General features: G+C 44.3%; 2 protein-coding genes across 10 annotated transcripts in view; one reads left to right on the top strand and one right to left on the bottom strand.

The window, feature by feature from the left end:
• INTS9 (integrator complex subunit 9) overlaps window positions 1–20,515 on the bottom strand; it is an 86,047-nt gene extending 65,532 nt beyond the window's left edge. The window contains exons 1-4 of one of the 2 annotated variants that reach the window (XM_034766738.1): window positions 20,411–20,515; window positions 12,050–12,177; window positions 7,660–7,720; window positions 4,763–4,825 (exon numbers count right to left, since the gene is read on the bottom strand). In XM_034766738.1, coding sequence (XP_034622629.1) covers window positions 4,763–4,825; window positions 7,660–7,720; window positions 12,050–12,177; window positions 20,411–20,419 — 261 coding nt within the window. In that variant the 5' untranslated portion in view covers window positions 20,420–20,515. Of the gene's footprint in view, window positions 1–4,762; window positions 4,826–7,659; window positions 7,721–12,049; window positions 12,178–19,723; window positions 19,934–20,410 lie in introns of those variants that run through there. The other variant, XM_034766739.1, reaches the window with a different exon arrangement.
• Window positions 20,516–20,732: 217 nt separating this feature from the next.
• The window catches only part of HMBOX1 (homeobox containing 1), a 137,681-nt gene continuing 136,613 nt past the window's right edge, over window positions 20,733–21,800 (top strand). For 7 of the 8 annotated variants that reach the window (XM_034766735.1, XM_034766732.1, XM_034766734.1 and 4 more), the window contains exon 1: window positions 20,845–21,012. The gene's annotated coding sequence lies outside the window, so the exon portion shown is untranslated. Of the gene's footprint in view, window positions 20,801–20,844; window positions 21,013–21,800 lie in introns of those variants that run through there. The other variant, XM_034766730.1, reaches the window with a different exon arrangement.

Genomic DNA, 21,800 nt, shown 5'->3' with positions numbered 1-21,800 from the left:
TGGAAGTATGTCCTCTGGAACGATGGCTGAAGCATGTAGAGGTATATGAATCTTTAGCGCATCTGGCATGTAAATATCTTGTGACACCAGGTATAACAGTGCCATGCGAACACCTGTTCTCACTTTCAGGTGACATTGTAATTAAGAAGTGGGCAGCATTATCTCCCATAAATGTAAACAAACTTGTTTCTTTTAGGAACTGGCTGAACAAGAAGTAGGACTGAGTGGACTTGTAGGCTCTAAAGTTTTAGATTGTTTTATTTTTGAAAGCAGTTATATAACAAAAAAACCCTACATTTGTAAGTTGCACTTTCATGACAAAGTGGTTGCACTTTCATGACAAAGTGGTTGCACTACAGTACTTGTAGGAGGTGAATTGAAAAATACTATTTCTTTTATCATTTTTACAGTGCAAATATTTGTAATAAAAAATATAAATAAGTGCTATACACTTTGTATTCTGTGTTGTAATTGAAATTGATATATTTGAAAATGTAGAAAAACATCCAAAAATATTTAATAAATTTCAATTGGTATTCTATTCTTTAACAGTGCGATTAATTGTGATTAATTTGAGTTAATCGCGTGAGTTAACTGAGAATAATCAACTGGCCAAGATGAAAGTCAATGAATCATTTAATATGTAGCTAGTCAAAGAATGTAGAGTGCTGTCACAGGGAGATTGGCCACTTTAAGGGGGAAATGGGACTAGTTCACCTGTGAATAGTTAGTTGGCTCCCAACAGGGCCTGATGCCCTCTATAAAGACATAGGGCCCGGTTGAGAAAAGGAGAAGCAGAAATCTGGTGAATTGCTCAGGGAGAGCTGCATGAGATCTGAGAGAGCAGTAAGTGAGAGCTGCTGGGGCAGAAAGAGAACAAATGAGATGAGCACAAATGGAGAGAACTAGCCAGAACTGAGAAACCTGCCAAGCAGAAGGCTTGTGCAGAGACCCCTAGGTCAGAGGTTCTCAAACTGTGGTCCACGAGCTCCATTCAGGTTGTCCACGGATAGTTCCTTCTAAGGTGCGTGCCTGGGCAGCCGCACACGAGAGAATGAAGGGCCGCCCACCTGATTAGTGGAGCCGCGCAGGGTTGGCTCCACTATTTAGGTGCCTGGACCCTGGAGAAGATGCACATGTAAGGTGAGGTGGTGGCCTTCGGGGAAATAGGAGGTAGGTGTGGGGGGGGCAGGAGGGTGAGAAGAGGGAGTAGGGGGAATTTGGGACATGCAGGGCTGCGGTGGACAGAGAAAGAGGCAACTTTCTTCAGCTCAATGGCTGCGGCTGCTGGGGAGAGAACCCCCTCCTTCGCAGCCCGAGCCCAGGCGCTGCCACGGCGGGGGAGAGAGGGAGAAAGCCCCCCTTCTTCCCAGCCCAGTGGTTGCCACGGCGGGGGAGAGACACCCCACTCCTTCTTAGCCCAGCTCGGTGGCTGCCATGGCGGGGGAGTGACTACTGATATTAAAATATGAGTTGTGTGCTATCTAGGGATTACAGTGGACAAGAAGCTGGATATGAGTTGACAGTGTGCCCTTGTTGCCAAGAAGGCTAATGGCATTTTGGGCTGTATAAGTAGGGGCATTGCCAGCAGATCGAGGGACGTGATCATTCCCCTCTATTCGACATTGGTGAGGCCTCATCTGAAGTACTGTGTCCAGTTTTGGGCCCCACACTACAAGAAGGATGTGGAAAAATTGGAATGAGTCCAGCGGAGGGCACCAAAAATGATTAGGGGGCTGGAGCACATGACTTATGAGGAGAGGCTGAGGGAACTGGGATTGTTTAGTCTGCAGAAGAGAAGAATGAGGGGGGATTTGATAGCTGCTTTCAACTACCTGAAAGGGGGTTCCAAAGAGGATGGATCTAGACTTTTCTCAGTGATACCTGATGACAGAACAAGGAGTAATGGTCTCAAGTTGCAGTGGGAGAGGTTTAGGTTGGATATTAGGACAAACTTTTTCACTAGGAGGGTGATGAAGCACTGGAATGGGTTACCTAGGGAGGTGGTGGAATCTCCTTCCTTAGAAGTTTTTAAGATCAGGCTTGAGAAAGCCCTGGCTGGGATGATTTAGTTGGGAATTGGTCCTGCTTTGAGCAGGGGGTTGGACTAGATGACCTCCTGAGGTCCCTTCCAACCCCGAGATTCTATGATTCTATGATTTGTAGAACAAAAAAACCTTTATTATTATGAAGATTTTTTTTAATATAGCATTTTTATCCAAAGCGCTTTACAATCATTAGCGAACAGTACAAACAACATTTGGAAAGATCATTAAGTGGTCCGCCAAGACCCTCAGCAATTGTCAAGTGGTCTGTGGGGGAAAAAAAAAAAAGTTTGAGAACCACTGCCCTAGGTAATGTGGGAGAACCAGCTGAGTCAGAGAAGGCGGCGCCCAGAAACAAAAGGCTTGATCCTGGAGGGAGGTTCCAATGAATCCTAGAATATCAGGGTTGGAAGGGACCTCAGGAGGTATCTAGTCCAACCCCCTGCTCAAAGCAGGACCAATCCCCAACTAAATCATCCCAGCCAGGGCTTTCTCAAGCCTGACCTTAAAAACCTCTAAGGAAGGAGATTCCATTACCTCCCTAGGTAACCCATTCCAGTGCTTCACCACCTTCCTAGTGAATAAGGTTTTCCTAATATCCAACTTAAACCTCCCCCACTGCAATGAGCAGGGGTAGGACTCACAGGCGAAGGGCCTGGGGAGCAAAACATTACAGGGTGCCCTCTCACAGAAAACCTGAGTCATAGGCTGCAGAAGAAGAGTTGCAAGCAGCACAGAGAATTACCAGAGGTGGAGGACCTCAAACAGGGCCGCAGAGGAACTAGGGAACAGAGTGCATGTTGACTGTCAGGTGGAGAAGGCCACCGTGGTGTATGGATGGAAGACTGCTGCATTTTAACTTTTCATACTTTGGGTATTTTGAGAGAATTTGCAGAAGTCTGAAACTGTACAGTATTAATAAATTATGCCCAGAAGCAAGGCTTGAACTGCCTTGAGGAATATCATTATTCTATTTCTGGGTGGGTGAGATGGCTGTCGGTTTGATCTGTGGGGGAGATGAGCAATTTGATCGGCTCTGGGGAATGTAGAGGAAACAGACACAGGACATTCCTGTATCACTGCCAGACGGTGCCCTAGCGGGGGTTGAGTCCTGTTACAGGTGCACCTAATGCAATCATGGTTGGGCAAACCAACAAAGCAAGCATGAGCAGTCTCACAAAAAGGATATTCCTGTGGGCAGATTTGTCACTGTGGGACAAAATAAAGGCACAGACTTCACTAGGAGAGTGAACGCTTTTGTTCCACAGCCAACACAAAGCTGTCAGAAGTTGTAAGCAGAAGCGATCCCTTAAACTTGCTGCCTCTGCAGAAGTCCCCTCAAAAGTGAGAGCGTGGAAGGAGAGAGAGCTTCCTCTTGTGATCTAACCACAAGCAGGACTTCTGCTTTACTGGGACCAAGGATGTCATAGCTTGATACATTCAGCTGGCAATATCACCCAAGCATTCTACCAAAGGGGAGAGTTTGCAAGGCAAGAGATATATAGTTGTGTATCACCAGCATTACACCAGTAAGGCTTCCTACTTGTTGAGAACCTTGAGAGACAGTGGAGCATCTCAACAGAAGCTGCCTATAAAATCCCTAAAATGGTGTCACTGTCGTCTTCCACTTATGACTAAGGAGCATCAGATACACTGGCAACAGCACTCACTCACCAAAGCTACAACTCCCTGTCAGTCACCAGACAGCTGCAGAGCCAGGTTTATTCCAGTCCAGCAGTATCATCAGAAAAGCCAGCTGACCTACATCTAAAATGAGCAGTTGATCATTTGTGACCCTGACAAGTATGGTCTCAACTCCAAAGGAAGGCTGGAAACTAGTCTACCTAGGACATTGGTGCCAAGGGCACCTGGAGTTGAACAGCCACTGCCTTCTGCATCACCATCCATAAGAAGGTTTGTTTGGGTGTTAAAAAAAAAAAAAGGGACAGTAACTGCCAAGCATTCTGGTCCCTGAAGTGGGGGCACATTCCTGCATGTTTGAAGTAGCAAGCGGCGTCCCCACACAAAGTTGATGACATGGCTTGTCAAAAACTGCACCAACCACCAACTTGCTTTTAGCAATTGAAGTGTCAGAAGCTGCAAGGGGTGCACTTCACATCAGTAGACCAGGGACATTGATGTCAAAAACCGGAAGATGACCCAAGCAAGTTAAAGTAGTCTGTTTGGAGACCAGGGCTCTCACAGTCAAAAGGCCTGGAAAAGTCAGCCCAGAGGTAATCCTATCTTTATACTTCAAGAACACAGGAAACTTACATCAAGTGAAGGAACTTCTAATGGAACAAGAGTGAGGCTTAACCAGACTGCAGGCTACCCAAAAGAGTTCAGTTAGGCACGTCATGAAAGCCTCTATGGTCAGAGACAAGTAACTTCTCTGTGCTTCAGTCACAGTTATGTATGTCTGAACATGTATCCATTGTCATATACAGGTTTGCCATATCCTATTGCCCTTTTTTATGAGGCTTCAAATGCCAATGTAGCTTCTGTAAGTGTCTTAGTAGCCGACTGTCAGATGTTAATTCTCTCGAGTTATCTTGCACCAATCTCCTAAAATAATGGTCTAGTAGGGCTGTTTCTATCCTTTCTGCAATGTCACAAATATCAGAGGTGTCTTATTATCTTGGAAGTTTAAAAAAAAAAGTGTCACAGGATACTTGAATGGAATATTATTTCTGCATTAAGGTTCCAATGAAACTCACCTCCGGCAAACAGAATTCAGGTACAGAGTCTACAAACACATGGCCAGAACATTCCTTTAGTTCCTATAAGGAAAAGGATATTAATAGGCAAGAAGAGAGGACATAAAAGCAACTTTTAAAACTCAAAGCTATACAAATGAAGACTTCCCTCTAACATGGTGGATTTTACTCTTCAGATCCATTGCCGGCTTTCCATTACAACAGCTAACTTCCAGCTTTTTAAATTAAATTAAATTTAAATTAATGGAGATATCCCATCTCCTAGAACTGGAAGGGACCTTGAAAGGTCATCGAGTGCAGCCCCCTGCCTTCACTAGCAGGACCAAGTACTGATTTTGCCCCAGATCCCTCAGTGGCCCCCTCAAGGACTGAGCTCACAACCCCGGGTTTATCAGGCCAATGCTCAAACCACTGAGCTATCCCTTCCCCCCTAAATTTTTTTATTATTTAAATCGTTTCTTTTCAGTTCTAACCACTCTTTTCTGGAAAGAGGGTTTTGCTAGGGTTGCTTTCAATGGGAGATGAGGCTGTTCAGTACTTCAGGGGATTGGAACGTTGGTTTGAATGAGCAGGTAGGGCACTGTAACAAACACTAAAGGAGCTCCAGCATGTAAGGGGTTCATTGCTAATCACAAGGCTGGGGTTATGGAAGGAGAGGGAAAGGTGGTGCAAAGGAAGCTATCATAGCAGGGGGTCCTCTTCCTTTTCAACTAGCTGAAGCTGGAAATGCCTTGGGTAAGTAAGTATTTCCTAGCAGTACAAGTAGGTTTACTCTGGTTTTGAGTTTTGTCATTTGGAAATAAAGCAAGCCCCAAAGAACAGGATGTGAAGCGACTTCTTGTTGGGATTTGTTTTTCCTTGTGTGGCTGGAAAGGCTGCTTACCAGCTTACAAGCCCATTAAAACATTTTACAGATTTGGACCCCAGTCCAGCATTAATGGAAACAAGATCTGGCCTTTAGCTCATAGGTTTGAAGCATTTTATTCAACATCTTTTCTTGATCTAAGCTTTGTGTTGCATTTCCTGTTAGATTTCATCCCCTTTTATCTCTATTGCTCTATTTTTCCTGCTCTCCCCACCAGTCCAAGACAGCAACATCTGAAAGTTTAGCCAAATGAAAAATCACAAGCTTCAAGGTTATGCATGTGCAAGGTAAACAAAAGTGACCTCAAACTTGATCCTAGTAACATCTTGCAAGTTGCAAGTCATCCACAGACCACCTCCTCTTAAAACACCTCTGTTTATTGTCCCAAAACGAATGGTTTCAGCCAGCTTTGGAATGAGATTCAGTCTTCAGTTCTAATTCTTAATAGTTATGGTGCACTTGAAAACTAATAAAAAATGAGCAATTACCTCTAATGACAGAAGTCTCCTAACCTCATCTTGAAGGAGTTAAGAATGATTAAAACTAGATCAGGGTGAATTTCAATGTCTCTCCTGGACTTAAATAGGTTTTATAACTGCATCCAGAATAATGCTACAAGAGGGTATATGTCCACCTTACATGACAAAATACCCTCCTTTGACCCTCACTTCCTTCTTTTCCAGCATCAGTAAAAGTATTAGTCATTCAAAGCAGTTACAGTGGTCAATGCAAGTGTAGGAGATGCTACCTTTGAATTAATAAAATGTGACCCTGCTCTGACACGGCATTGGTTTGAAGAATCTTTGGAACAAATACCGTGCGAATGGAACTACAGCAAATCATACCCTGTACAAGACACTGATGTCACATCAGGTCTGTGGATTCTTTGGACAGGATACAGTATCTATGGTAAAGAAGAGATGCGTGAGGAGTTGGTTCTGATAGACATTCAGATGGGCATTTGTTCTGGAAGGCAGTGTGGCCCAGGACACAAAGCTAGGACTTAGGAGAAATGGGTCTACTCCCAGTTCTCCCAACTCATTGTGCACAAGTTACTTAGGCTCTTATTTACGGAGGTACTGAGCATCCACAACTCCCATTGACTTCAAACAGAAGAAAATCAGACCCTTAAGCTGTGAGTTTCATTTCCCCATCAATCTTTTTCCACCTCTACAATTCTACGTGCCCATTATTAAGGTTCTGATTTAAGGTATGCATGAAGTCAGAAAAAGGAACAATTAAACGTGTGCCCATGGGTATTTAACCTGCATCTGCCTATTTTACAAACATTAAACAAGTTTATGCCTGTTTCAGCTGTGGGAGAGTAAGCTGGATTCTGCGGTGCCTCAGATCAATAGATCTGAATTCCGATTGTGAAATTTTTGTACAGGGTAAGGATGCAAGAGGCAAAAAGATCACATTTCTCAAGTGCAGTCAGGGTAAATTCCAGGCCTTGGAATTAGAGGAATCCAGGAGTGAAATCCTGCCCCACTGAATTCAAATCCTGCCCCACTTAGTTTGATGACAAACTCCCATTGACTTCAACACAGTCAAGATTTCACCCCTTGATTCTAGTCTCTACCCTGCCACAGATTTCCGATGTGACCATGGGCAAATCATTCAGCTTCTCTAGTTCCCCATCTAAAAACAGGGATAATAATACTCATCTACATCACAAGTGGGTTACGAGGCTTAATTCATTAGTGTTAGTAAAGAGCTTTGACGTTCTCTGATAGAAGGCACATCAGAATGACAAGGTCTAAAATATGAAACCCCATGAAATAAGAGAAAATTAAAAAACAGTCACACACACACTACTTCTGCACTTTAAAATGACCCGTAAAAACTGTAACCTCCAAAGACTGAAAACCACAGAGCCACTGTTCGGATATTGCAACAAAACATTTTGCTAATGACATGCACATAAATATATGCAAGGAAGCAGCACAGAAATATCGTTACAGTACTACAGCTCCAGACACATCAGGTGACTTCTTGCATGGCAAAGAAATTCAAAAGCTCCGTAAGTTACCTTGTCTAGGAAAGTGTTTCCATCTTTTAAAACCCAGCCAGGGAGTTTGGACAGCCTGGGACTGCAGGGGGAAAAAACAATTTGCAAAGTATTAAGTCATCATTAATAATGGTATAATTCACTTCATTTTTTGGTTAAGCACTGACCTTATACTTGGTGCTGTACAGGAAATAGACAAACCCTGACTCAAGGAACTAACAAGTTCAACATGAAATCATGTAAGTATTCACAGGAATTACTTTAAAAAATATAATTATGGAACACATTTGAGGCTGAGAGGAGGGAGGGGAGTGTGCCAAAGAATCTTTATATCCACAAAGAAATTAAACCTTGTTTTAGGTCTCACACAAAATATAAATGTATAGCAACATATTTCCCTATGTCGGAAGCAAGAAGGTGCGAGTCAACCCTGCTGGTATTTGAACCCATGTTTCAGATTGGAAGCTCAGATACTATCAAGCTACACTTGTGGGTGTGATTTTATTTTTAAGACTGAAACAATCCTTGAGGATGACATCCCAACAAAGTGTTTAGAGGAAGCATGAGAAAAGCACTCGCTGTGCTACTATAGTTAAGAGATTATCAAAACCTCCAGTGTATCATCTTCTGAGGACCTGTAAGTGAGCTGCAAACTCTCACAAACCCAGAAACGGGGGGAAAGTTATTCAGCTCTCCTGTGACTGGGCATTGCAGCAACAGTGTACTGGGGCTGTGTTAACTTCAGATTCTGGGAGAGATCCTGAGAGGCGAGCATCTCCTGCAAATTCCATTGACTGCAGAGAGATTCACAGGGGCGCAGTACCTCAGAAGAGGAAGTGATTCAATGGCTTAGAGGGAGGAAGGAGTTCCAAGCTTACAGAGCTGCCATATGAGGAGAGATTAATAAGACTGGGACTTTTCAGCTTGGAAAAGAGACGGCTAAGGGGGGTTATGATAGAGGACTATAAAATCATGACTGGTGTGGAGAAAGTAAATAAGTGTTATTTACTCCTTCTCATAACACAAGAACTAGGGGTCACCAATGAAATTAACAGGCAGCAGGTTTAACACAAACAAAAGGAAGTCTTTCTTCACACAGAGCACAGTCAACCTGTGAAACTCTTTGACAGAGGATGTTGTGAAGGCCAAGACTATAACAGGACCCAAAAAAGAACTAGATTAATTAATGGAAGATAGGTCCATCAATGGCTATTAGCCAGGATGGGCAGGGATGGTGTCCCTAGCCTCTGTTTGCCAGAAGCTGGGAATGGGTGACAAGGGATGGATCGCTTGATGATTACCTGTTCTGTTCATTCCCTCTGGGGCACCTGGCATTGGCCACTGTCGGAAGACAGGATACTGGGCTAGATGGACCTTTGGTCTGACCCAGTACAGCCATTCTTATGTAGAGCAGCACAAGCAAAAGTGCAAATGACCCCAGCACACACTACGGAACATCACAAGGAGTGGGACACAGAGGAGATTAAGACTGGAGGAGTGAAGACTGGGGATAAGATAAGATTAGAGCTGTGGCATGAGAGGGTGATGCCAGGTGAAGTCAATCCCATTTTGAAAACTGGGAGGGCAAAGTTGAATTAGTTTGGAAATGTACAAGCAGCCAGTGAGTGCGCAGAGGTGAAATGAGCCCGTTTCCTGGAATAACATAGCAATCTAGACACAGGAATTCAAAGAAGCTCACTTTGAGAAAGTGAGATGGGGTTAAAAAAACTAAGGGAAAGGCAGGAATGAAGCAAGAACAAGTATATGTGATATGCTAGAGGTGAAAAAGTTTAAACAAGGGAGAGATGAGACGGAGCGTCTGGAGTCAAAGAGGATACCAAGACATTTGGCTTTGGTAGCAAAATTAAAAGCTAAGTCTTGGGTTTGAGTGGTAGTGGATTTAGAGACATGGGGCAAAGAGGACTCTTTCCTAGAAGCCAGGAAGTAGCACAATTCCCTCCTACACCATTCTTGACATTGTGATGGATTGATTGATTAATCCAAACTAGTTAGAACTGTCACATAAATAATGTGAGCAAGCGTATCACTCTGCTAGAAAGGAAAGGTTAAGCGCCTTCTCTGTGTTCACTTTTAGCTCTTTGCATTTGACTTTGTTGTAAGAGAGAGAACTTCAGCTGATACACCTGTTTCCAGTGTATAGATGACACGAAAATGTTCTTTAGCCAACTCAAACGCATGCTATGTGCATGAATGGTGGTGTATCAGGCTGCTGACAGCAAGGAAGGCCTTTGCAGGACTAGATGGAGTCTAAACAGCTTTGTGATAGAACAGAAAAGTGTGAAGAATGTTCTTCACACTTTTCATTGGGCAAAACAAGACAGGGCTTCCCTCTTTGGAAGTCTAAAGCAAAGGTATGAGGCGTGCCTCATTTTAGCAGAGTCCAAGGAAAAGAGGAAAGATGGCCCAGTGGTTAGGGCACAAACCTAGAACTTGGGAAACCCGGGTTCAAATTCACTTCTATTTTTAGCAAGCTAGCTAGAGTACAGCTAACAAGGGTACATCTACATGAGCTGCCATTTGCTCCCCCCAGCTACTACATAGCTGTACCCTTCGTGCCTCAGTTCCCCATCCCCATTGTACAGATAATAGCCCTGCCCTATCTCACAGGGATGTTGTGATGATAAATATATTAAAAACTGGGAGGCGCTCAGATACTGCGGTAACTGGGACCCTATAAATACCATAGATAGAACAGGACTCCTCAGATCCAGCCCCTCTCAAGATCCTGACTTTCACTGCCACAACTCATCCCTTTCACAGAGTGCTGAGGAGGAGATTAGTTATCTCCCCAAAGCTGGCCGAGCCCTTCAAATGCACACGCTCGGTACATTTCTTGCTGCAAGGACTTTTCAGTCACCTTACAGACAAGACTGTCTCTGAATCTGATTAGTTGGTTCTGTTGGGTCAGGCGAGGGTCAAATCTGACATCTTTCTTTACTGTAATTGAGTCAATTTTGTTCAGAAGTTCTGGAGATTCTTGGGGCATTTGGGGCTATGACCTGCAATGTAGTCACTCATGCTAGGTTAAATCGAACAAGGAGGCACTGGATCTGTTATTGGTGGAGGTAGTCACCATCGCCTCAAGGAGCACTGATGCCAGCATGCCTAAAGCAACTGTTAGGCCTTTGCTGAAGAAGTTACTTCTTGGCACAGATAATGTCAATTACTGCTCTAAGTTTCCTGTTTGGGGGAAGTTTTTGCAAAGCAGGTGTGGACCTGGAGTCCTCAGACTTCATAGATCCTTTTAAAAAAATCTAGTCGTGGCCCTTTGTATGGTATGTAGATAGCGCTCATCTCATTTTGGTGCTGGACAAAGCTCAGGTATCCATGCGGATTCTTTTAGTTCACATCAATTGCCTTCAATAAAGCAGAGGTTGAGCTGCAGGCCCTGGCAGAACGATGCTTATGTGGTTCTGTTTTTTCCCCTCCAAGAAGGCATATTGGGCAGTTGCTCTACTCCATTTAATCAATGAGATTGCTCTCCCACCCCACATGATAACCTCCAGTCCAGCCCCTGGACCCCTGCGGGTATTAGACCAGAGTCAAAACTACAGCATCCACCTGCCACAGTGACTAAGGTTGTGGGCCAAGGCATTCGAAGGGGCCTATAGAATTTTAATTAAAACTCTTATTAGCCTCTAGTCACCACAGAGTTAAACATATCCCTTTCCTCCCCACCTACCATTCTGGCAACTTGTTCAACCTTACAAAAGAAGTAAGCCACCCTAGCAAGGGGCCTAATTTCATTTCTACCACGAGGAAGCATGGTCTAGTCAGGGGGGAGAGCACAGAAGTGGGAGTCTGGAGATCTAAATTACATTTCTGGCTCTAATAATCACTCACGGTGGGATCCTGGACAAGTCACATTACCCCATCATTAATCCATTTCTAGCCCCACCTGTTAAAAAATTAGGATAATGCTGCTTATGCTTTCAAATCTACAGGTGAAACACGCTAAGTGTTATTTTTATTTGCATTAGTTCAGACTCCGAAGAAGAGCTGGAGAAGAAGGTGGTTAAACAGCGTTTGCTGGGATTCCATGCACTCCAGATCAGTTACCCGTTTATCTCATCTTGCATGAAGAAGCCAGAAAGATGACAGATATGCGACCTCACTTGCACTAAGCGGTTGCAGCAATACTTTACTGAAGCTTAGAATAAATTATCTGGAAAAGCCAATCAATAAATTGATAAAATGTCTTCTGTCTACTGAGCCAAAGGACATTATTTTGATAAAGGGAACTTTTAAGTGAGCAGGTCTATATATGATATCAGACGATAATGCTTATTTGTACCCTTTCTCGCTGCAGGTGCCATTTTAAGAAAAGCACTCCAAGTGCAGCCTAGAAAGAGCTGGGCTAGAGAGCTTTCAGGCTGCAGACCGACCATACCTCTGAACCAGTGGCAGCGGGAGGAAATTGAGGGTAGATGTCATATCCAGTCCGCAGTCTAACATGATAGTGGTGGATTTGAACTTGAGCACGTTGCATGGCAAGGTTGGATGCCCCGACAAGCAGTACTGAAAGAAGAAAACTAGAATTAGTGAAGAATCAACTATAACAAAGGACAAGCTGAAAAGGGGTCCCTAAGGGGCCACATGAGGCTTCTTGGTAAACAACCCTGCAAGGGAAAAGTTGTATCAATGTAGCCTGCATAAGCAGCAGCTCTGGGTGTGCAGTCTGCTTCTGAACAAAGACACCAGAGATGGACAGCACAAGTTACATTTATGTAACCTCTTCTATCGTGAAGAATCCTAAATGCTTTGCAAACTTAACGAGCCAAGACATAAATTACATATCAGAGAGGTCACTTCAGTCTCAGCTGAGAAGCAGGCACCTCTGGTATGGAAAGTGGCAAATATTTGAAAATGCATAGCAACACTGTGGAACAGTATAAGCCATGAATATGGCATATGATGGAAACCGGAGGGGTAATATAATTGCTCCAACTAGAATGCAGCCAGGACATGAGGGCACCTGCTCTCCTGCTTGGGATCTGTAATGACCTCAAGTGGTCAAGATTTTGTTTTTACATCTCAAAGATATCACTTCTGGTAGCATAGCCTCTCGTGCGGCACTATTTAAATACTAAGTATGACAATAATCACTTTATATATTCAAAGCGCTTCACAGTCATTTAAAAAACTAAATTGATTAAAAACTGATTTTAAACGCTAAGTTTATTTTGTCATCATTTATTTCATTTTACTCTCTTTAGTGAATAAGGTAGATTCGTCAATTTTACTTTCTAGCTCCGATCCCGCACATTAGCACAGGCCCACAATGTTTGGGTTAAAACTCCCGAGGAGAATGTTTACATCCACCCCAAAGAAGCTGTTTTTAATTAAATTTGAAAAATCATGAAGGCATTTTCCTTATTTGATTTGTAATTGCTTAAGTTTTAATTTTAAATTGCAAAACCTAAGTTATTCAACAGCATCCCTTTAAATTCTGCCTTCTGTCAGCATCGCTTTAAGAGCTGTCCTTGCAGTTTTGGGGCCTATAGTATATGAATAATGTCCATTAAGTCAATAGAGCTACTCCCAGGTGTAAAATTAAGCACTCGCACAAGTCTTTATACTACTGAAATCGTATGTAACTGCTGCCACAGATCCAGCAAGTGGGAGGAGATGTGGGAAAACAGACAATTTTCTGTAGACCCTAAACAAACAAAGGTATTAAAAATTCAGCAATTAAGTATTTTTAAATGGGTACACTACAACCTTCAGTGTTCAAAACTCCCTTGTTATTAGAACAGGGTTATGTCCCTGAAGTGCTCAACACAGGGTGGATAAAAATCAATGATTTTATTTTTTAATATTTTTTTTTTAATTTAAATAGGATTTTTTTGAGGAAAAAACCTATCTAAAAATAGTTATAACTAAGATACATTATATCTCATCATGGAATAGGGATTATAAATTTTAATTCTATAGTATGAGAATATATTCATGTAATGTTTAAGAAAAGTTTTGTAAATAAGTTCCAATAGTTCATGGATTAGGGACCCAATCTTATGGGATTCCACAGGCTTCTGTATAGATTATTTATAGGTTAATCTTTCTATCTACCCAATGGGACTCAGTGTTCAGTCTAGAAGATGCCATCAGAGATGCTTAGTTTTGCAGTTCTCAAACTGTGGATTTGTGAATCCAGAAGTAACATTCTTGTTAACAGCAAAAATGTTTTTAAATAAATAAATAATATATAGAGGTGAGAAATAAGACCTCAACTCTATTGTCCCTCTGCAAATTTGTGTACACAGAGTCAATCCCTTACCTCTCTCTAAAAGTGCAAAGTTTCAAAAAGTTCAATGAATAGAAGATAGTTGAGGGTGGAATAGATCTGGAAAAGGAGAAGAAGTCTGGAGATAAACATGAGATGTGAGGGACATATGCTTGTTTTGTTATAATATTATATGTTTGCTGTTGAAGATAAAAATCCAGAATACTTAACGTTGTTGTTTTAGTTAAATAAAACAATTTAAATGACTTGTCTGGTGATGTTCTCCGCCTAATACAGCACGGCAAGAAAATCCTCCAAATATTAATGATTAACCTGTTGAACTGGAGATAGTTCACCTCCCAATGACTTCATAAATATCTGCTTAAATTAACTTTGGTAAATTAAATAACCAAATAATCATTCATTTTCTGATATAGCTGTAAAACTAATCTGAAAAGTTTTCAAAGTAAATCACTGTTTAAAAAAATATAGTGCGTACCTTCTAAAATGAAACCTAATCTATCTCTGAGTTGTGAAGAATATGTACTAAGGTTATAACAACAAACAAGAATGCACTTTTATGTAGAAAACCATTACTAAATTGAGTCTTCCTGACTAATGATTTAAATCAAATCCACCCTGGCTCAACACCAAGACAAAACTTGGTTTTTGGAACGTGGGGACAATATACGAAGCAGGGAAGCTAGCTCAGGTCACAGCAAAGATGAGACACTAAAACTTACACATCCTGGGTGTCAGCGAGAGCAGATGGACAGGATCAGGAAGATTAACAACAGTCTCGGGAGAAACTTTGCTGTTTTCTGGACGGGATGATGGACAACACCATGAGGGTGTTGTCATCCTTATGAAGAAGGGAGCGTAGCATTCCCTGCTTGAATGGAAATCCATCAGCAGCAAACTTATGAGAGCCAGACTGAAAGGGCAACATACTAATATCACCCTGATTCAGCGTTATGCTCCGACAAATGACAGTGATGAAGAAGTAAAGGACTTCACACCTTACACTACAGGTGGAGTTAGAGAGAGTACCATGCCATGACCTAACTATCGTCATGGGAGACCTGAATGCCAAGGTAGGTAAGGACAACACAAACAACGACAGAGCAATGGGAAGACATGGGTGTGGCACTATGAATGAAAACGGAGAAAGGCTTGTTGATTTCTGTAATATCAATGACCTTCTCGTCTGCGGAACCCTATTTGAACATCGTGAAATTCACAAGCTGACATGGTGTTCTCCAAATGGCAGAGATAAGAACCAGATTGACCATATCATGATCAATGGCAAGTGGTGACGCTCACTGACAGATGTGAAAGTGAGAAGGGGTTCACATGTTGGCAGTGACCACCACCTTGTGACAGCCTCCATCAACCTAAAACTGAGAAGTGTGGGTCCTCCAAACAAGGGATATAAACGTATGATATTGACAAGCTAACGTCCTTTGAAATACAGACAGCCTTCGTTCTGCAGTTAAAGAACAGGTTTCAAGCACTTGCAGACCTTGATGAAGAGGAGGGGAAAGCAGATGAGGAGATCAACAAGAAGTGGGACAAAGTAACACCAATTTATAAACAGAGCAGTGAAGCTGTCTAGGCTACAGGCAGAAGAGAAGGAAGAAGTGAATTATACACACAACATGGAATGCCATAGAATCCAGACAAGCCCCGAAGAAAAAGGTTTTAGACACAAAATCCCAGAAGCTAAAGGACAAATACCACGAGCAGTAGAGCCAGGCACACTGGGAGGTCAAACGCCTTGTGAGAGCGGACAAACGGCATTATATTGATAATCTGGCAACACAAGCAGAGGATGCAGCTGCTCGTGGTGAACAAGGAACTGTCTACAAAATGATCGGGCTTATCAGTGGTAAATGGCAGACACCAACAAACACTCATCAGGAACAAACAAGGCCACCTACTAACAATTGTAAAAGAACAAGAAATGCACTGGACAGAGCATTTCAAAGAACTGCTAAACAGGGAGCCACCTAAAGAGGAAGCAAACATCCAGGAGGCAGAAAAAGATCTTGATATCGACACAGACACCCCAACTAAGGAAGAGATCATTCAAGCCATCACATCCTTAAAAAATGGGAAAGCTCCTGGCAAGGATAACTTGAATGCAAAATTGTTCAAGGTAAATCCTAAATTAGCAGCATCTATCCTGGCCCCTCTATATACATCAGTCTGGGAAAGGGAAAAAGTGCCAGATGAGTGGACCAATGGGGGTTATAGTGATGATACCAAAGAAAGGAACTCTTAGTGATTGTAATAACTGGCGTGGTATCACACTTTTATCTGTGCCAAGCAAAGTATTGTGTAAGATCATAGTCCAGCGTATATCAGAGGCAGTTGATAGCGTTCTCAGAAAAGAGCAAGCGGGTTTTCAGAAAGGGCGTGAATGCACAGACCACATCTTCATTCTACGAAACATACTAGAACAGTGCTTAGAATGGCAACGGCAACTCTACATACATTTCATAGACTTTGAGAAGGTTTTTGATAGCATTCACAGGACCAGCCTATGGCGCATTCTGTGGGCATATGGAATTCCTTTCCATATAATCAACGTCATCAAAAGCTTCTATTTCAACTTTACATGCAGTGTTGATCATAGTGAACTCAGTTTTGAAGTCAAAACAGGAGTACGTCAGGGGTGTGTCATGTCTGCAATCCTTTTCAACATTGCCATTGACTGGGTAATGCAGCATACAACAAAAGACATGCCAAGAGGCATTAAATGGACACTCTTCTCATCCCTTGAACACCTGGACTTCGCAGATGATGTCGTTCTCCTATCACATACCCAACACCATATACAAGAAAAAACAACTCAACTCAACGCATTCACAGCCAGCAAATTGGACTGAAAATCAACTGCAATAAGACAGATATCATGACCTTTAATATTGCCTCACCATCACAAGTACAGATAGAGGATTATGTTCTCACCAATGTAGAAACATTCACGTACTTGGGCAGCACCATCAGCCAGGACGGTGAAACAAGCTAGGACATCCGGAACAAAATCAATAAAGCCAGGAACACCTTCAGGAGCTTAAATACAGTCTGGAAATCATCAAAATACAACACCAAAACCAAACTCAAGATTTATCAGAGCTGCGTACTTTCAACACTACTTTATAGTGCAGAATGCTGGGGAATGAGAAAGTATGACATGTCCAAACTGTCTTCATTCCATACAACCTGCCTCAGAAAAATCCTCCGTATCTTTTGGCCCAGAACCATCTCAAACCAAGATCTATTGACACAGTGCAGCCAAGAGGATCTGAGCACCATCATTGAAAGGAGGCGTTGGAGATGGATCGGTCATGTGCTTCGGATGGAAACTGATTCCATCACCAGAGTAGCACTAATATGGACACCTGAAGGCGAGCGAAAAAGAGGCTGCCCAAAAACAACATGGCGAAGAGCTGTGGCAGCCGAGCTGAAAATCCTGGGGCACAGCTGGGGAACCATTGAAAGACTTGCCAGAAACAGACAGGAGCGGAGGAGCTTTGTCACTGCCCTAAACACCAGAGGTGTAATAAGAACATGATGATGATGTCCCTGAAATCTCTTGGATCCATGGAAAACCCCCCTCCCCGTTTTTTTCCTTTATGACTTATTCAATGTCCTGTATGACTTTCAAATAATTTAAGTTGTACTGTGTTGACATTCAAACGGTTATTCCAATGAGATTATAACAGTTATTGCTTAAAGCTCATTAAAACAGACCTGCAACATACCCCAAACGTTGTGTTCTTGAGCCTGTCCAACTGGTGGGTCCAGTTTGCTATTTATCTTTTTTTAAGTTTTCTAAAAATACAACTACAGGCTCCCCAAGTGCTCTTGGTGTCTGTCCCATTAATTGAAGGTCATAACTCACGAACCAAAGTTTGTCCATAAATATCCACCTCGGCCCATGATCTCTTCAACAGCTTTAGAGAAGAAAGAAAGAGACAGGCTTTGAAAAGCAGCTGGAAAGTTAACACATCTGGGCTCTGGCAGATCAAGGCAAGGAGCAAGTTCCAAATTCAAGAACTCCTCACAGGGGATGCTCCACTGTCTTATTTATAGGGCCCTACCAAATTCACGGCCATGAAAAAAGCATCATGGACCGTGAAAGCTGGTCTCCCCTGTGAAATCTGGTCTTTTGTGTATTTTTACCCTATTCAGGTACTATATATATTTCACAGGGGAGACCAGCAGTTCTCAAACTGGAGGTCCTGACCTAAAAGGGGGTTGCAAGGTTATTGTAGGGGGGTCTTGGTATTGCCACCCATACTTCTGTACTGCTTTTAGAGCTGGGTGGCCGGAGAGTGGCAGCTGCTGGCCAGGCACCTAGCTCTGAAGGCAGCGTCCCTCCAGCAACAGCACAGAAATAAGGGTGGCAATACTACAACCCGGCCTACAAAAACCCCCTCTCCCCACAACCCGCTTTTGTGTCAGGAGCCCTACAGTTACAACAATGTGAAATTTCAGATTTAAATATCTGAAATCATGAAATTGACCATTTTTTAAATCCTATGGCTCTGAAATTGACCAAAGAGGACCGTGAATTTGTTAGGTTCCTATTTATTTATGTTGAGGTATCTCCACTATGAGTGCCTCTGCTGCTGACTTCACATGTGGCAGCTTGGCATGGGAGAGAGGCAATCTCTCAGGTAACCAGGCCCCAAGCCATTCAAGGGACTTGTAGGTTAAAACCCAACAGCTCAAGTTCCACCCAGAAACCAGTGCAGATTGTGCAGCAGTGCTCTAATGTTAATTACATGCTGCTTATGGGCAGTATATATGTGGTGGAGTTTGCTGTTGGATTTGCCTTTATAATTGTCAGCAGCAGCAAGAGCCTGAATGAAAGCCCATTAAAATCAGTGGCCGTCTTTCCATTGTCGTCACTAGGCTCTGGAACAGGCGCCTATTGGTTGGGACTGGTGCCTATTGTTTTTGGTCTTGTTCTTCCAAATTTAAAACAAAGAAATGGGGGACCAGGATGAAATTGCCAAAAACCCTGGATTTCACTTGTGACTCAAGACAGATACCCAAGAGAAAGAGCTAGGACCTTAAGCTACCGGCCTATCACCACCTTGGCCTCAAAATATTTTGTACTCATTTCAGCCCATTTGCACTCTCGCCCCCCACAATGGAGTCTTTGTTTCTGACAACAGAATTGTTCTTTCAGCTCAGTACATGTGGCTCACTAAAGTTAGGTGAAAAGCACTATGCACAGACAAACTAATGATTTCAGTGCATTTTGCAAAAACTTAGATTTCATATCCTTCCTACCATGCCCCACTCCCACAAATGCATGTGCTTAAGTTTACATGACTAGTCCCATTGATCATAGAATATCAAGGTTAGAAGTGACCTCAGGAGGTCATCTAGTCCAACCCCCTACTTAAAGGGAGACCAATCCCCAGACTGATTTTTGCCCCAGATCCCTAAATGGCCCCCTCAAGGATTGAACTCACAACCCTGGGTTTAGCAGGCCAATGCTCAAACTGCTGAGCTATCCCTCCCCCACTAACTATGCACATAAAGTTAAGCATATTGAATCACAGAAATGTAGGACTGGAAAAGCCTCAAGAAGAAGTCATCAAGTCCAGGCCCCTGCCCTGAGGCAGGACCAAGTAAATGAATATGTAACTGTTTGTAGGATCAGAACCTGAAGCTACCTACCCATTAAGCTCATTTTACAGAGGGAAGTTAAGCCATAGCAAAGGTAAGCAATTTGCCCAAAGTCACAAAACAAGCCAGAGATGGAGACAGAACCCAGGAGGTCCACCCCAGAAGCCTGTGCTCTATGACCATACACACCTTCCCTACGGCAAAGCCTTCTTCAAAGTAAACCAAAGTATTTTCAGAGAGTTCCACTTTTAAGGACCGTATCGCTCCCAGTTAAAGAACTCAGAATTTGGGTTCACAAATCCTGGCGGTGACTCAGCTTTTCCAACGTTCAGACAAGGAATTGCAGTGTGTGATGATTATCCGGGTGGGCCACCCGTTGTCACAGGCAGAGGTCTTCGCCTGTGTGACACCCCTTCAGCAGTATCCCCTACTCTACCCTCAACATCAGCCCCTTCCTGCCTTCCCCTGCAGCTATCCCAGCCTCTCACATGGAGTCTCTAGTCCCTTTCAGAAGCAGAGAATCTGGACTCTCACTGCAGCTCTGCATGGCAGGGCGCTTTGCCTTCCCATGGGCTGCAGGACCTGGCTCAGTGTTTGGATGCTCCCCCCACAGACAGACGACAGAAAGCGTCCCCCAGCGCGTCCACTGCAGGGCTGAACACAGCCCTGCCCCTCGCAGGGCCTCAGTTTCCCCACCTGGAGGGAGGAAGGCGACCCCCACGCGCCAGCAACCCCCCAGTGCTCAGTAAACACTCAGAGGTAGCCATGGTGACCAGGCCTGAACCCCAGGGGCAGGATTCCCCCCCATGCACGGGTCGGAGGAGGGGGAACCCTTCCCCCCATCCCCACACGCAGACACTGACTATACAGACTCACCAGCTTCATGCTTTACCCGGCCGGCGCTATTTACTGTAACCATCCTCCCGCTTCCTGCCCAGGCCCTGCCACCCAGAGCATCACGGGACTTGTAGTCCGCTTCCCTCTCCGCCCGCCGCCGCCTTCTGCCCGGGATGAAGTCATGCCCAGCCGCCTCTTCCCCAGGGGCATCCTGGGAGTTGTAGTCCCCTCCTCGCCCGAGCCCCGCTCTCCATTGGCGTGCCGTTCCGGAGGGGCATGCTGGGAGTTGTAGTCCTCGGGCCTCGGCTCTCCCCTTCACCCAGGGGAGGGGGGAACTACAAGTCCCAGGGTCTCACAGCGGCGGCAGGTGGGAGCTTGGATGTTGATATCAACATGGCGCTTGCCCGACAGACAAAGACAGTCAGGCTGGTGTGATTGAGCTAAAAAAAAAAAAAGAGCAGGGGGGAGGGGGGAATTTCTCTTGGGGGGGTCGGGGAGGGGGGATTGGAAGCTGAGGGATTTTCACCCCCCATTGCTCCCCTCCCTCTGCACCCCCATTCTTCTCCCCCTCACACTGGGACTGGGGATCCCCCCACTGGTGCTGTTACATGGTGAGGTGGAGAAGTGACCAGGATCCAGAGGTGAGTGTTACTGGGCGTGGGGGATCGTGCTGCTTTCGGGGGCGTGGGGGGCAGGAGGGACGGGGGGCGGGTCCCCTGAGCTTGTGCTGGGTTTGGCTGGGGGAGTTTAACCCTGGGGTCGGGGGAGCTTCCTTGAGCCCCTGGAGCACGGGTTGTGTGGGGTGGATTTGGGGGTGGGGGAGTCCCCTTGCCCAGTGCTGGGTTTGGGGGAAGTGGAGGGGGAGGTCCCGTTAGCCTGTGCTGGATTTTGCTGGGAGAGTTTAATACAAGGGATCTGGGTGGCTCCTTGTATCCTTGAAGTGGGGGCAGGGAGGTGTCCCCTAGACAGCGTTGTTTTTTTGCTGAGGGGAGTTTAACACTGTGGTTTTGTTAAGGGCAGGGGTGGGCTTCTTGCTTTCCTTGAAATACAAGCTGCGAGTGACGTTAATTTTTTTGTTGTTGTTTTTTTGGGCGGGGGAGAGTAGATGGGCGATGAGGGGAAGGAATCCCCTTAGGCTGGGTTGGGTTTTGCTGAGGAGTTTGATGCTGGGATGGGGAGGGATGGTGGATCCTTGTATGCTTGAAGCACAAAACTGTGTGAGAGCAATGGTGTGTCTAAGGAGGGGGCTTGCACCAGGTTAGACTCTGTTCTGGTGGGTTTGGGGTGTCTGAGGTTTGTGTGGCCACTTGCACTGCCTGAAATAGGGGAGAGGAGGAGGGGGACAGCTTCTGCTGCCAGTGGGCTGGGGTGTGTTGGGGTATTCTGCAGGCTGTGGTAGTTTTGCAAGGGAGTTGAAGGTAAGGCTGGG

This window comes from Trachemys scripta, chromosome 3, assembly GCF_013100865.1.
Source record: "Trachemys scripta elegans isolate TJP31775 chromosome 3, CAS_Tse_1.0, whole genome shotgun sequence".
NCBI classification, from domain to species: Eukaryota; Metazoa; Chordata; order Testudines; family Emydidae; genus Trachemys; species Trachemys scripta.
Note: the sequence above shows the minus strand (reverse complement) of the source record. Positions and strands in the feature narration are given on the sequence as shown.